This window comes from Plecotus auritus (genome assembly GCF_963455305.1).
Source record: "Plecotus auritus genome assembly, chromosome: X".
Lineage (NCBI taxonomy): Eukaryota > Metazoa > Chordata > Mammalia > Chiroptera > Vespertilionidae > Plecotus > Plecotus auritus.
Window position 1 is genome coordinate 7785758 of NC_137784.1, and position 16815 is coordinate 7802572.

The window sequence follows — 16815 nt, forward strand, 5'->3', positions numbered from 1 at the left end:
ATAGGAAAGAATAAATAGATTCTCCTTGAGTTAAAAACAGTTTTAAAAACTCATTGATTCTTTTGTGGTTTTTATCCCTTTACAAAGTGTCAGGTTTTTTTAAATTGATTACTAGAGATTTTCATTGTGATTCTTTCACTCTACTTTTATTTAAAAGAGTCCATGGCATTAGTCTCAATAAAACTGTTTTCCAAAAAATAAAGTCTTCTATGGAAAAAAAATAAATATCTATATCATATCTATATCTCTAAATGAAATCCATGACTGACAAAAATTATTGTTCCTGTCTAAAATGTTGTCAGTTGTTGATAACTCAAAAATCTATTTTTTCCCTTTAGAGACATGGTATTTGTGTTCTCAGAATAGCCCACAGAAGCTAGGTAACTTATTTAGCAATGGAGGTAAAATACTGTATGTTTATGGCAAAATTTAAATAATAATAAAATATTATAGCAATAGCAGTAGCAGAAGGTTACTGAATAAGACAGAATTTTATAATTTTACCTTTCAGGTATTGTTTGAAGACATGTTTAATATGAAAGACATCTTCAAATAACCTACATGTGTTAATATAGATAATGCAGAAGAGTAAAAACAAAACATGAATCATCCTACAAACCAAAAATATCTACTCTTAATATAGTGTTGTGCTTATCTCTAAGAATAAGAATATATTTTTACACAATTGAGGTCACACTGAACTATTTTGTATCTTGCTTTTCCTAATCACTGTTGTATTTTAACTAGTTTGAAGATTGTCAGCATAGATTCTTTGTCTAATCTCACTTCAGATCCCAAATCTTTACTTTCTTTGAAGTATATGCCACTACTTTTTTCATATTATATAGAATGTACAAAAGGAAACAGAGAAAGAAAAGAGGACCAGGAGGAGAGAGTGAGAATGAGCATGCCAGCAAGGGAGAGTTTCGGTTGTAGTGCCAGAGTCAAAGGGATCTACAGATATAAAAGAGTTCTTAGAGAAAATAAACAGGACTGGAGCAGTGAACTTTAGAATAACAGGGATTCTAGTATTGGTGTTAAATAGAAATAAACATTATTTTATCCTATCCCATCATTTGATAAGGAGATGAATGTTTGTCAAGTTTAAGGTCTTTCTTAGGGTACAGAGATAGTTTAAAGCAATACTGGTAAGGGAACTCAGATATGCTAATTCTCTACCTTAATTTCCTTCTTGAATCATTGAGGTATAGAAAAATTAAAGAGCAATAAGTAAGCACCATCTCACTGAGGACTAAAAAAAGGAAAATGGTAGCCCTGGCTGGTTTGGCTCAGTAGACAGAGCATCAGCTTGTGGACTGAAGGGTTGTAGGTTTGATTCTGGTCAAGGGCACATACCTTGGTTGCAGTCTGGACTCCCAGCCCTAGTCAGGTGCATGTAGGAGGTAACAAATCGATGTGTCTCTCTCACATTAATGTTTCCCTCTCTCTGTGTCTCTCCCTCTCCCTTCCACTTTCTCTAAAAATCAATGGAAAAAATATTCTCGGATGAGGATTAAAGAAAATGAATGAATGAATGAATGAATGAATGAAATGGTGCAAAAGAGATGGTGGCTCAAACAATATCCCGATGATATAAGGCTTGGTCTTTGCTGGCTGGGAGCTCAGAAAAGTTAAGGAAAAGGGAAAAAGGGAGCAGAGTAGCCCTCTTGGGTGCAGAGATGTAAAGACTATGTACAAACCACTATCCTTAAATGTTTTTCTTTCAGCTCAAGGATTACATGCTCCAGATTTGTCAAAATTCTAGAATGAATGCTGCAATATATTGTTAACCCACCCACATAGATTATCAAACGAAAAGACATTCAAGATAAATTTGCTCATTTGATGGAAGGAGAACCAATGCTCAATCACAACCAAATGTGCTTATCACATTCTTTATTGTCATTGAAGCAAAGTCCACCTGTCCAATGTATAAATCTAAAAACAGTATAAACTTTATGTATTTTGGACAGCAGTATGGGTGAGAGCCCATTGTCCTCATTATAGTATTTCTCGGTGCTCTTGCTGATCCTAAAATAAGCTTGTGACTGGTACCACTAGGGAGGTAGGAGTATGAGGTTGGAAGATGGGACATAGAAAGTAAGGGGTTATAGTAAAACTCTACATTATTTTTAAAATTTACCTATAATGGTAAATTTAAAAAATAAAAAGCATTGACCTGTGTGCAAGCTTAGATTTCATTATTTGAATCAGTCACTTTGCTTTAATATCAAATGTATTTTTGGTTTATCAAGAATCAGACCTTACAGATTTAAAACTTACTTTTTTATTTTCTATAACTTTTTTTTTGCTAAGGCTCACTTTGACCTTATCCTGTCCCATGGACTTGAAGAATTTTCCAATGGATGTCCAGACATGTACAATGCAGCTGGAGAGTTGTAAGTCACTGCTGTTGAAATGACTGCCTCCTTGTTTTAATCAATACCCTGGTTCTTTTAGTGTGTCATTAATTAAGGAGAAAAGACCCATAAGTCTCATTCTCTACCTACTTACCAACTCCCAAGGTCCTAATGAAAGGGCAAGCAAAAGTGTGTGTGCATGTCTGATACCTAATAGACAATCTTTCAAAGTAAAATGCCAATTAACTCACCTTCCTCAAAAACAAGCCTGATTGAGTAAGCTATTTTTTGAAATGAAAATGTCTCCTCAAAAAATTACGATGATTAGTCATTCAATCTCTACAATGAATTGCTCTCTAATCAGAAAATTATATGGCTATCTTATGCTCATATAGACCATCACCCCCAAAGGAATTTTGGCAGGGAGGGATAATTGATTTGAGGACAAGATACAAGAGATTCAGAGGAGGATGCAAAACTGAGGGGCCTGAGATGATATGGGATAAGAGGCATCTCCTTTAGATGGGCAGTGGACATATAAAGGCATGGTGAAGAAAGTAGAGAAATGCTATCTACTTAATTCCCTTTATGCCCCAGCCATGATGCCATTGAAATCTTTGACACATGCTATAAGCTGCTAATGCCTCCAAGGTAATGGCATGTTCACTCAAGAGACATGAATTTTTTCTGGCTTGCTCTGACAGTTTCTCTGTTTGTAAAATGCAGAGAATAATAAGTCCTACTGACCTATGGGGATGTTAGAAGATTTAATGAGGCAAGGGCAAGGAAATACTTTTAACTTCTTGGTTTAGAAAAATAATAAAAAAGATATCAACTATTATTTTAAAGAGGCAGTGACAGGGTGTCCTTCTGATCATTTAAAATCACCATTGATTTCCCTTGAAACTTCCTACAGAAATAAACAAAATAATGAAATGTCTTTGCTTTAAAAAACGTTGTCAGGTATAAAATGAGAATTTCTGATTGACAATAAACTTTATGTATTCTTTCCCCCCTATAACCCCTTCTCTTGAGAAGAAAGTTAAGAAAAAACATTTTTCTTACATAATGATTCCTTCTTCATATCTTCTCTACTGCTCCAAACTCACCCCTGCCTCAGCCCAACACTTAGATTCTCTATAAATCAGCAATCAGAGTTGCCATTTGAGGATCCTCCAAGGCTTAAAAAAAACTCCAATTAGTAAATATGGTTGGTCTTTGCAGGACCTAAAAGTAGGAAATCAAAGAAGTAATGTGTTTACCACTAACTTTGAATATGAAGGACAGAAATTACTATTTTTCTACCCTCATATTACTTCCTCCTTCCCCACCTCTTTACCTGGTCTGTCTGCCCTAGGCTGGGTCTTCAGGGTGGCTGACAAGACTATTATCATGGTGGCCAGCAAGAAGCTCGCCAGACAAGGATATAGGGTGTTTGATGATCTTCTTTTATTTGTTGGAGACACCCAACTACTCATATAGCATTGTAATAAGGTTGGCCATTCTCTCTGTTGTAATTTCTTGTTTTTTTGTTTTGTTTTGTTTTGTTTTTTTAAATATATTTTATTGATTTTTTACAGAGAGGAAGAGAGGAAGGGAGAGGGATAGAGAGTTAGAAACATCGATGAGAGAGAAACATCGATCAGCTGCCTCTTGCACGCCCCCCACTGGGGATGTGCCCGCAACCAAGGTACATGCCCCTGACCGGAATCGAACCTGGGACCCTTGAGTCCGCAGGCCGACGCTCTATCCACTGAGCCAAACCGGTTTTGGCTAATTTCTTGTTTTGTAATCCATTGCTTTCCATATTATTTTTGGCTTTGAATGGAAAATTGGTCCAAAGAAAGAGCAAAGTAGATTCTAATTGACATTGCCATTGATTCTGAGTAGCTTTGATGAGTCACTAAGCTGTAGTAAACAATTCTAAGAATCTATAAACTTAATAAACATGCTGAGGTTATTGGTTAATCAAAACTTCACATAATATTCCTTGTACTCCTCACTCTAATTTTAGTGTTCAAATATCATAAAGGGAGAGGAGAGAGAAATGACATCTGAAGGAAGAGCAGCCTTCATTTCTGGGGTGCAAAAAGATCCAGAGCACTTTATAGATAATGAACTAGTTAACAAGGAGCTTGGAGACTAAGAACTAACTTTGGTTTAGTAAACTGATAACAATCTTACTTTGGATGGTTCAAGAGTCATATAACAATATGACATTACATATAGAGAATGTTTTACTTCATATTAATCATTGTGATGAGTGGACCCATTTTGCAAGCACTAGAACAAATGAATATGCTTGATTTGCATATTCTGCAACTTCTTCTTAGGTTATCTCTCCTAGTTTTCCCCACATGCTAAAGTAACTAAGGAATGACCATAAGAACTTTAACATAAGCTTTCTGAAAACAAAGCTAATAGACCATAGGAGAGGGGCCAAGTTGCAATGGGAATGCTTTAGGCCTATGATGAATTCATTCTTTTTTTTTTAAAGTTTTTTTCATTTTAAATACTAAGGCTAGCACCATGAATTGCATTGTCTTATTGGATTGTCACAGACAGAGCTCTTTCAAGTAAAGATAGTCTACAATGGGTTTTTATATTTGTTTGTTTGTTCTTCAGAAAAATTTAGTGAAGAAAGCAGAAGATGGACTTTATAGATTCCATTCTCTCATTAAATGGAAATAAATCATTCAGAAATAGCTTGTTGTCTTCAATTTAGTTGGCTACAATAACATGTACTTGTCATGATGATTGCAGCTATTTTATTAAAAAATGCTCTTAAACTGATTGAGCATGTGTGGGCTTTAGACAATTTTCTTGTTTCTTTACATGGCTAGCCTTTCAAGGTTTCTTGGAAAGATGCATTCAATTTTTCACTGTGATTTGTTTATCTCAGTTGGATACACAATGAATGACCTAATATTTGAGTGGTTAAGTGATGGCCCAGTACAAGTTGCTGAAGGATTGACCCTTCCTCAGTTTATTTTAAAAGAAGAGAAGGAACTTGGCTACTGCACAAAACACTACAACACTGGTAAGTTTTCTTTCAGCTGCTAAACCCAAGTGGGCTCCATCTGCAGCTTGGGTTATATATCCCATCACCTTAATTGCTGCATATTTAACAAGAAAATGGAGCTACAAGGCAAGGGCCTAGACTTGACTCCACCTGCCCCACCCCCCGCCCGCCAAGATAAGATACCAATATCCTCTGGAATAGGTCAGTGAGCACAACAGAAAATTTCTCCAAAACAGGGAGATAAGTAAAGAGATTTGGGAATCTTTTACTGTTCTCTTGCTGACCATCTGCTGTCAAATGAGTATGGGAACAGGTGTATAGGACCTTGTAAGTGGTGCAGGAAGTGTATAAATTTTGGCCAGTTCCTGGCATCCACTTTTGACATGGGACCCCCAAGTCAATTTGCACTCTCTGTCTTAGTAGAGTAGAGGAATAATAACATAGGTTGTTGTAAACCCAGAAGCACAGCTGTTGTGCTCTCCAGTACTGAACAATAATGGGAGTTTGGATGAAAATCAGCTGGCAGGAATTCAGCTGGCTCTAAAGACCTACATTGTCAGTAGTGCTGACAGACACATGGCGGGGGAGTGGGGGGAGAGGAGAATTTGAGTCAGTAGCAACAGTGGGCATCTGTTGTTACCTGGAAGATTATGCCTGCCCAGTCAAGTTGATGGCTTTTCATATGCATGTCCCAGTTTTGATACCACACAAGCTGATCATAGGTAGGCAATTGAGACATGATAGTTTGTTCAGTGACTGCTCCAGGTCCCTTGCTGAGTAGAATGGCCCATGAAAACTTGTTTTAGCCGTCAACAGTGCTTCCTATTCAAGTAACTAAAACATAATTCCAAGGTGTTCTTCCTGACAAAGCAGAGTCCAACCCTACATCTTATAATTTGTCTGAACTAAGCCAATTTACCTTCTGGTGCTCTAACGTCAAGCCAATTAAAGAGGGGAAGTGTGGAAAGGAGAAGGAACGTCTATTTCTTAGTAGTATGTCAAAAGTTTTAATATCTTTATATGTACTCTTTTTATAGGAAGTGTAACATTGTAAACAGATTCTAGGAATATTATAAATGTCCTTAAGCAATTACCCAAAAGGATAGGAAATGTTTACAATGAATAGATTATATGCATGGCTGATACAAATATATACATATTTTTCTCTTGCTATTGATAACACAAAAATAAATACACAATTATTCAAATTCTTTGGGAGGCCCATGTGAACTTTACAACTTTGGAGAGAATGGTTACAAATGTTACATATTACATGTTATATATTATATATTTTACGCTGTATACTACATACTATACATAATTCTGTGGGTTATATATTATATGCTATATATAATAACCCCACAAATATGAATATTTTATTTCCATTAATCAGCTTATGGCAGTCTTGCAAATTCTGAAACTATCAAAATAAGCTGCAAAAAGGCACAGATTTTGAAAATTAATAATCCCACATGGTTTTGGTCCAGTCACTCTTTAGATCACTCATTCTTCCACTGTCATTTCTATTATTGGTTAAGTAGGAACAAAGTTCAATTGCTTATGTAGAGTGAGAATCTTGTAAAACCTACCAAATCCATCTATAATACTCTTATTTTTGAAAAATAAAGTGCAAGTCTAATAGGAAAGATAAATTCTAATTGGATTTTAAGTAATCATTTCTTGCCTTCCAGGAAAGTTTACCTGTATTGAGGTTAAGTTTCACTTGGAACGCCAGATGGGATATTATTTGATCCAGATGTACATCCCCAGTCTCTTGATAGTCATTTTGTCCTGGGTCTCCTTTTGGATAAACATGGATGCAGCCCCTGCCAGGGTCGCACTGGGCATCACCACAGTTTTAACGATGACCACCCAGAGTTCAGGTTCCAGGGCATCTCTGCCAAAGGTAAGAAATCTCCTCACTTGACCACAGTGACCTGAAAGGTTTGTCAAAGGTTTTGTAGGCTGGAGGATTCTGGGAAGTCAGAAATATTTACCAGTTTGTGACACTGCTGGAGATGCAAATGCAATGAGAACAAAGAACTGAGTTTGAGATCATTAGAGCTCTGAGGACATGGGGCAACTTCATAGTCAGATCAATTAGGGGGAAGGGGAGTAAGGGTTGAGAGAGAAGAGGAATGAGTGGAGGCAGAAACATTGAGGAATTCTAAGACGCGCTTGAGTGCTTTTGACATTATGTTGTTTATGAGCCATGAAGCTTGCAGGAATTGAAGTAAGATCGATTCAACTTATGCTGTATTGCCAACATTTTATTGGTGAAGTTATTGTGATCCATATGCTCAGTAAAGTCACTTACATTAATAAAAATTTAAATTAAGCTCCTGGCAGTTTATGCAGAAAAGCCATCTCGATGAGTATGTATATATATACTGGTATATATGAAATGAATGTACAATATTATGGTGCAGCAAATGAGATACATGAATCTTTGTTATGCCTTAATTTACCATAATGGCTGATACACTACTATTTTCAAGTGACATAATTACCTAGAGAAAGATCAGCAGAATCCTCCAACTTGGTGGACATTCTGGTAACTGTGGGAGGTTGAAAGAGAAGTGTGGGATGGATATCAGTGACACATAGACATTTTTTGGTAAGTCAAGTAATAATCCATAATGGCTGCACAATCTATTTTTATGTAAGGCAGGCCCTCTGCATTTGTAAATACTACTTAAGCAAGTAATGATATATGCTCCACTTGTGAAATGTCCCAGTTCCCCAAAAGTGCGCCTATGTGTGTTTCCCCCTTTCACTGAGTACATTGAGGCATTGGCTGCAATTTTACAGGAGTGTGAGTTCAATTTAGTATTCAGTGTATACTGCCTCATATGGTTGAGCAGTCTCTCCAAAACCAGTTCCAGAAAATTGAGATGTCATCCCGTATCTTTGCTGGTGTGAGCTTATGCTCAGTTGTGCTGCATTTCACCTGATGAGAAATATTAGATTGTGGTCCACATTATTTCCTATGTTGGAAGATAGGGTGACATGTGAAGAAGGTCTGTGGCTATAATGGAGATGGACTGGATGCTGTGAAAATAGTTCTACAAACTTTTAAGGTCCATGCCTCCAAAGATAAATATTAGATTTAGTATGCTAACAGAGAAAAGAATAGATGTCTCTGATAGTTTTTTTAGAATAGTACAAAATACGTGTGCCATATTTCTATTGGAATATAGTTGTTAGAAATACTGACAGCCTTTTATTCAGCTATAAAGTCACAAATCAATTTTACCTATTAGAAGTTCTAATCCACTCTGTGCTCCCTCCCAAACTGGTTCATTTGCTTGTTTCTCTTTAGTTATTAGTTACTGCCATCACCGCATGCCATGCCATTATTAAAACCCCAGGATGCACAACCATGTATTTTACAATTTAATAGACAGCTAAGGTATTGGTGACAAATTGTAAGCAGATAATGTCAAAAATAAGACATTTAGCCTCCAACCACTTATCGCTATGAAAATAGTAGCCATTTATTTTCAAAGTGAGAGCTTGAGTTTTTAAAAATGTGTTATTCATTCTTGTTAGCTATTTTGTTTTTACATCAATGGTCAAAACTATTGCTAAATAAATTGTCGCTGATCAGTGATCTTTGCATGTAGAGATGATCAGGAACCAAAAGAGGGCATATTCAAAAATTATTTATACTGGGCTCTGAACTCATAGGGGTTATCTTTTTTGCCATCCGCAGGTTTATCTTCCTACATGTATTTTTCTTAGGCTATTATTAAACATGGTTGGCTCTCAGCTGACTGTGGAGAGATGTGACTCATATAGATGACAAGTGAGAAAAGCAAATGGGATCAAAAGTGAGTCATGGAAAATAAAGAATTAACCATACACTTACACACACACACAAACACACACATACACATATAGATACTCATTTTAATTTACAAATACTGCAGTCCCTGAGCAGATGCTCCACTATGCTGACTGTAAAGGTAATCCAGTGCCTGTGGCAACAACCTTTACGAGTAGGCATGTACATTATTTCAATTAATTATTTTTAAATGTCTAGTCATCTGCAATAATACAGGGGTATAGGGGTCTCTAAATAGCTTTTACTTTCTCAAGAATGTCCTGCATCCTGCATGCAAATGTGTATGTAGTCTCCCTTAAGAGTGAGGCTTTAGTCAAAATTATAAGATAACAAGATTATCCCTTCTCAAAAATGTTAAACTTATAAAAGAAATACTTAATTTTAGTTTTATCTGTATGATGGTAAAAACTCCATTGATTTTATCCAAGTTTACATACCCTCCACTAGCAGAACACCTGGCTCATAATAGGCGCTCAGTAAAGTGTTGATTAGTGAATGAATGAAAAATATTGAATAGCCTTGTAGTCAAGAGGTATTCCACATGTAATTTAATTGGCAATTAATCCACCCATCCATTTAAACAACTAACATTATTAAATGTTTTCTCTGTGCCACTCATTATGCTAGGGGCTGGGGAAATGAACTATAAAGAAAACATAATCCTTGCTCTCAGAAGCTTGTAATCTTTAATGTCAAAGACAAATACTTGGAATAGTGATTATTAAACAACTAGAGGCCCAGTGCAGGAATTTGTACAAGAGTAGGCCTTCCTTCCCCTGGCTGCCAGCACCGGCTTCCCTCTGGCACCTGGGACCCGGGCTTCCCTTGCAGCCCCAGCTTCATCCGGAAGGTTGTCCAGAAGGATGTCTGTTCTAATTAGCATAGTATACTTATTATTATAAAGGTGGAATACAGTCATGTACCACATGACAACAGTTCGCTCAATGACAGATCACATATATGATGGTGGTCACATAAGATTATGAGAGAGCTTAATTTCCTGTAAAAAAACTGAAGGATTTGTGGGTCAGGACAAACTTTTTTTTCTTTAATTGGAGCAATACCTGAGGGGCTTGGCAATGTATTCTTACAGCACCTAAATTTTGAGTGCACAGATTATATTCCAATCAGTCAGCCACTGACCTGTTTCAGCACAGAGGAGCCTTTCCCCCCAACACTACATATTCAGAGGGTCCTATAGCTTCCCAGGCATAGTTTGATGGTGTTCAGAGTACACAGGTGTAAATTCTTTGTTGAGGAACTAAGATCCTATAGAAGGACACAGGTTCCTAAGAGCTACCTTAACAAGTATTAAGTGACACTGCCACTTTAGTAAAAGCTCTCAGTGATAATATGGAACCAGCCTGTACCTGTACTTTGGAAATATTTTCAGGTTGTAATGATGTGAAGCATAGATAGGTTTTATTTTTCCCCCTTTGTGCCAGATAGGATCAATGGAACAAAAAACAAATTTCCTAAGTCCAAATATTGGGTCCTCAGTTCAATACCCTCTTTTTTATTAATATCACAAAGTTCCTTAATCTGACCACTGTTCCAATATATAACAGCCAAAACCACATGGTCATGACAGTCCCCTGTGTTCCTTTATCTCTCCATTTTGATTTTCTTATTCCTACTGACCCTCAGACAACCTTTTATCCCCTCCTGACAATCACTATTATGGTGATCTATGCCCTCCTGATAACTTAAGATATGCAGATGACACCATCTTACTATTAGAAAGTAGCAATGATTTGAAACAACTTCGCATCAACATGAAGGAAGTGCCAAAGAAGGACTGCATTTGAACATCAAGAAGACATACATGATAACTACAAAAGCACTACACAACTTTATCATATTTGATTAAGACAGTGGTCGGCAAACTCATTAGTCAGCAGAGCCAAATATCAACAGTACAATGATTGAAATTTCTTTTGAGAGCCAAATTTATTAAACTTAAACTTCTTCTAACGCCACTTCTTCAAAATAGGCTCGCCCAGGCTGTGGTATTTTGTGGAAGAGCCACACTCAAGGGGCCAAAGAGCCGCATGTGGCTCGCGAGCCGCAGTTTGCCGACCACTGGATTAAGACATCAAAATTGTTAAAGATTTTTGTTTACTTTGGTTCTGTCATCAATTCAAATGGAGACTGCAGCCAGGAAATCAGGACAAGGCTGAGACTTGGAAGGACAGCAAAGGAAGAATTCGGAGAGATCACTAAGAGTAAAGATTGTCATTAGAGACCAAGACTGAGATCTTCCACACCCTCATATTCCCAATTGCTATGTGTGGATGTGAACGGTGGACAGTGAAGAAGTTTGATAGGAAAAACTTGATTCATTTGAAATACGGTGTTGGAGGAGAGCTGTACAGATACCCTGGACTTCCAGAAAGATGAAAAAGTGGGTCCTAGAGCAAATTAAACCTGAAACATCCCTGGAGGCAAAAATGACCAAACTAAAGTTATCCTACTTCAGGCACATCATGAGAAGTCAGAGTTCTTTGGAAAAGACAGTGATGCTGGGAAAAACAGAAGGCAGCAGGAAAAGAGGAAGATCCAATATGAGATGGATTGACTCCATAAAAGAAGCCATAGGCATGAGTCTGCAGGAGCTGAGCAGGGCTGTTGAGAACAGGACATTGTGGGCATCACACATGTATAGGGTCATGAGCAGCCAGAGCCCACTCAATGGCACATGAGAGAAATACGCCTTACCCAGTCAAGTTTCTCCTCAATATTTCTAATCCATCCAGTCCACATCCCTATCCATAGAGTAGCACAGACAGCTTCCATGTTCTATTCCCAACCTTGTCAGAGGAAGCAGGCAGGAGGCTTGTGGGACAATGTTTATGAAGTCTATAGTAGTGCACAGTAATGTCCTACGGCCCGCGGGCTGGATCCGGCCTGTTCGGCTGTTCTATCCAGCCCGTGGAGCCGAAAGAGCGGAGGGTTCTCTTGCTCTCCCCTCTGCTCTTTCACCAGCAGCAGTGTTAACATGGAAACGTTGGGAAACACGGCCGCAGCTCCTTCTTATGAGTGGGCGGATTTATATCCGCCCATTCAGTAGAAGGAACAACCTCTCCATCTTCCAGAGGCTCCTTGTAATGCCCGCGGACACGTCCCCCGACATCACCCTGGGAATGCGGAGACAAGTTATCGTGGTGATGTAGGGAGACACGCCCCTGGAGAGCACAGTATCAGAGCATTAGCTAAAAAGGAGACCAACAACACTGTTCCCACTGAAGTTGATGTTTTAAAGACCAAAAACCTTTCAACCCAGTCTACATGGCCATCTACATCGACGTCCCGGGCATAATTTGGAAGTTGCACTAAATAAAATGTTTAATTTACTGTTTACACATCTTGTTCTTGTCTATTTGTTTTAGTTTTAAATTATTTTATTATATTTAAGTTTAATTTGAAAGGCTTTTGTACCTTTCCTTTGTTAGGCAATTTTATTTTGTCTTTGCCATCTTCAATATAAGGTATGTTATTGTGCTATGATTCCTCCGTTTTTTGAAGTTTCAAATTATAATAATTAGTGTTTACATTCTTCTTGTTAAAATGATTGAAATGAATAAAACTATTGAAATAAATAAATAAAAAAGACCATACCCTTTTATGTAATGATGTTTACTTTGAATTTATATTAGTTCACACAAACACTCCATCCATGCTTTTGTTCCGGCCCTCCGGTCCAGTTTAAGAACCCATTGTGGCCCTCGAGTCAAAAAGTTTGCCCACCCCTGTCCTAGGGCCTAGGCTTCACATTCACTCACCACTCTCTCATCCCCTCACCCAGAGCAATTTCCAGTTCTGTAAGCTCCATTCATGATAAGGGCCCTCTAAAGGCATATCGTTTTTATCTCTCATGCCATATTTTTACTGTGCCTTTTCCAGGTTTGTGTAAGTACTCTCTATGTTCGCACCGTGATGAAATCACCTAACAACACATATATCAGAATATACCCTAGTCATTAAGCACACATGACTGTATAAGTACATCAAGAAAGATGCCTAACCTATTAAATATAGAGGAGGGAGAAATGGAGGGGGCGGGAGAGAGGTAGGATGGAAAGAAAAAGGAAGCAAGAGAAGGAGGGAGAGAAGTTAGGAAAAAGGCCTAAAGGAGGGAGCCTGAGTTGAATCTATAAAGCAGACTAAACAGGTGAAGTAGGAGGAGGTAAAGGTCCTTCCAGGTGATGAGGACTTCCTACTCATATTTGGGCTACACTTATAAAATAAGCTTTTCTAGAAGACAATCTGGGCAGGTTTCCAACATGCTTCGCACATTTTAAACACATTTCAAGAAAGAAACTTGTGTTTATTGATTCCAAGTTAATATCCTGCCTTCCTGCCAAACAAAGGCTTTTGTGGATTTTGCTTTATTTGGTCTGGTTTTGTTTGCTTTGGTTTTCAGAAGTTCATTGTCTTCCCTAAATACAGGAAAAAGAAATACCAGCATAATATCTGTTCCATAGATACCATCCCATTTGAAGCTGTAAAACTAGTTCTAAAAATAAACATCTCTGCCACCCTGGCCAGTGTGGCTGTTGGTTGGGCATCATTCCATGCACAAAAAGGTTGTTGGTTCAATTCCCAGTCAGGGAACATGCCTAGGTTATGGGTTCCATTCCCATGGGTGGGGATGCAGGAGGCAGCTGACTGATGTTTTGCACTGATGTTTCTCTCTTTCTCTCTCCATTCCTCTCTCCCTAAAAATCAATAAAATATTTATATCTATCTTCTATATGTATAATATCTTTTATATATACATACATACAGGGTGTCCCAAAAATGCATACACCCTTAACAGCTGATAGCTCAATGGAGGTTTATTTCTTTTCAGATTTAATTCACTGGAATTAATAATTATACAAAGTATGTATACATTTTTGGGACACTCTATATACATCTCTGCCAACTCCAAGAAACTGTTCAGCTGATAATGTTCTAACTATTTGGAACATAAACCCCCCAGTGGCAGACTATAGGCTGGGTGTATTGTTGTCTTTCCAACATGCAGGAAAATATAAGGATGAATTGAATAGCAGGCTGTGAAACATCAGGCAGTATTTTCCCTTACTCTGTGTTTGTTATTATAACTGAATGTGTTGTGGGAACTCATGAGTGTGTCTTGAATCCTCATTTGTGGCTGCAGCCTAGACACTGTAGAGGTGAGAGTGAGCATTGGTAGGGGATAGTGGGGAGGACACAAGTGCACAGGTGACGCTGACAGGTCCATAACCATCTCCTTGGAGCAAGGATCCAGAGGCATCTTTAACCATTATTAACTGAGATTCCCTATTTCCTACAGAAGAAAATGCCCCCTTATTCTCAGCCATCTGATAAACTAAGACCAGCTGGACCATTTCAAGCAGCTACCAACCCTAGGACAGCTTGGAATTTAAAAGAAAAGAGGCCGTAGCTCTGCCACATTCAGTCTTGCTTTATTCCCCATGATAATGTTTCAATGTAGGCACTGCATTTCATAGTAAGAGAAACTATGAAAGCAGTAAGACTGATAGTTATAGAAGTTCTGAAATAAAGATTTGGATGTCTGTTTTAACTCTAAAAAATAAACATAATTGCTCCTTGAATCAGGTACATCCCTAGCTAACTGGAATGAATTTCTTAGGTCAGATTGGTATTTCTGAAAGAGGTTGGGTAATGTTTTTGTATTTTAAAATCAGGATGCCACTAAGTTCTTGGATAAAAGATTAAAAAGTCAGAACGCCCAAGGTTTGGCAAATTGATCTGCAGACCAGCTTGCTTTATAACCAGATGTCTGCATATGTGGGAGACTTCATAAATTTTCCCTCTGACATTTCCCAAGCCACAGCAAATTGAAGAGTCATTGATGTAGTGAGTGTGTGATAAAAATATGCAAAGAGATGACGTGGGTGAATTCTCTCAGGACAGAGCTAGAGCACCAGTGGCACTTTAGTTTAAGAATGTTGTTGGCAGCCTTTTCAGGGAAGCTGACAATCAGAGAAGCTACCTAGGCTATGCTTCTTCTCAAGTCCTGGTAAGGCTCATAAATTTGGGGAAACAGCATTGTGAGGTTCAATATAATTTCATACACTCTTTCCATTTCATTAAAATGAATAACTCTCTCAGGGTCATACAGCCTAAGTGTCTTCAGGTGATGAAAAAATGAACTATTATGCAGAATGTATTACATACTCAAGATACAGACCTGAGAAAACAAAACTTTTGTCCTTATGAAGACTGACACATACATAAAATAGAATATTTTAATTCAGTAAGCTAAGGGCAATGCAGTAGTTTTGTGTTGTTGTTTTGTTTGTTTGTTTTACAAAAATGACCATAATAATTATGCTCTCTGTATCCATACCCTTTAGGTAATAGCACCCTTCCACATTGACTGTCACCTTGACCATATGACTTGCCTTGGCCAATGGGACAATGACAAACATGACATAAGCAGTGACTTGAAAAATGCTTGTATATTGTAGTTAGCTTTCTCTTGCTGCTCTTGGGGCTCCTATGGACACCACCAAGTGAATAAGGCCAGGGTAGCCTATTAAATGATGAGAGACACATAGCCCAGTTATTTCAATTAGCAAGATGATAGCCAGTTAACCACTATTTCCTTGCTCACTGCTCCAGGTACTGGTCTCCTTGTTGTTTCCCAAATATGCCAGGCACATGCTGTCATTCCTGGGCCTTTGCAATGCCTGCTCTCTGTACTGTAGAGCTCTGCCCCCAGATATTCACATGACTAACTTGTCTGCCTTTTCCAAGTATTTTTTTTTTCAAATTTTACCTTTTCAATAAACCCTGCTCTGGCCATTATCACCTCACCATGCTTCAGCAACACCTTGACCCTACTCAACTTTTCAATTTGTATTTGTTTCCCCACTGATTTTATTATCTTACTAGAGGCCCGGTGCAGATTTGTGCACCTGTGGGGTCCCTTGGCCTGGCCTGCAGGGATCAGGCTGAAACAGGCTCTCTGATATCCCCTGAGGGGTCCTGGATTGCAAGAGGGCACAGGCCAGGCTGAGGGACCCCACCGAGGGACCCCACTGGTCCATGATCGGAGGGACCGCGGGAGGGCTTCAGGGCATATCTGGCCCATCTCACCAAGTCCCAATCGGTTGGACACCAGCAGCAAACTAACCTACTGGTTAGAGCGTCTGCCCCTGGTGGTCAGTGTGCCTCATAGCAACTGGTTGAATAGTCGAAGAAATAGTTGGACATTTAGCATATTAGGCTTTTGTTATATAGGATAGCAACTCCAAGATTTATATCAAACTCTACTATGGATTATGTTTATTTTAATTGTCTATTTCCCTTAATTGACTATGAGCTCCATGAAGGCAAATATATTTATCTGGCTTACTCCCTATAACAGCACATAGCTTATAGTATACTAGAGGCCCAGTGCACGAAATTCGTGCACGGGGGTGTGTGTCCCTCAGCCCAGCCTGCACCCTCTCCAATCCGGGACCCCTCGAGGGATGTCCGACTGCCCGTTTAGGCCCGATCCAGGACTGCTGGCTCCCAACTGCTTGCCTGCCTGCCTTCCTGATTGCCCCTAACCGCTTCTGCCTGCC

At 38.5% G+C, this 16815-nt stretch overlaps 1 protein-coding gene across 5 annotated transcripts in view; it reads left to right on the forward strand.

Annotated features, from left to right (window-relative positions):
* Window positions 1-16815, forward strand: part of GLRA2 (glycine receptor alpha 2) — a 177932-nt gene that overhangs the window by 64140 nt on the left and 96977 nt on the right. For all 5 annotated transcript variants that reach the window (XM_080652522.1, XM_080652521.1, XM_080652520.1 and 2 more), the window contains 3 exons: window positions 2317-2399; window positions 5263-5400; window positions 7074-7288. In XM_080652522.1, coding sequence (XP_080508648.1) covers window positions 2317-2399; window positions 5263-5400; window positions 7074-7288 — 436 coding nt within the window. The remainder of the gene's footprint in view (window positions 1-2316; window positions 2400-5262; window positions 5401-7073; window positions 7289-16815) is intronic.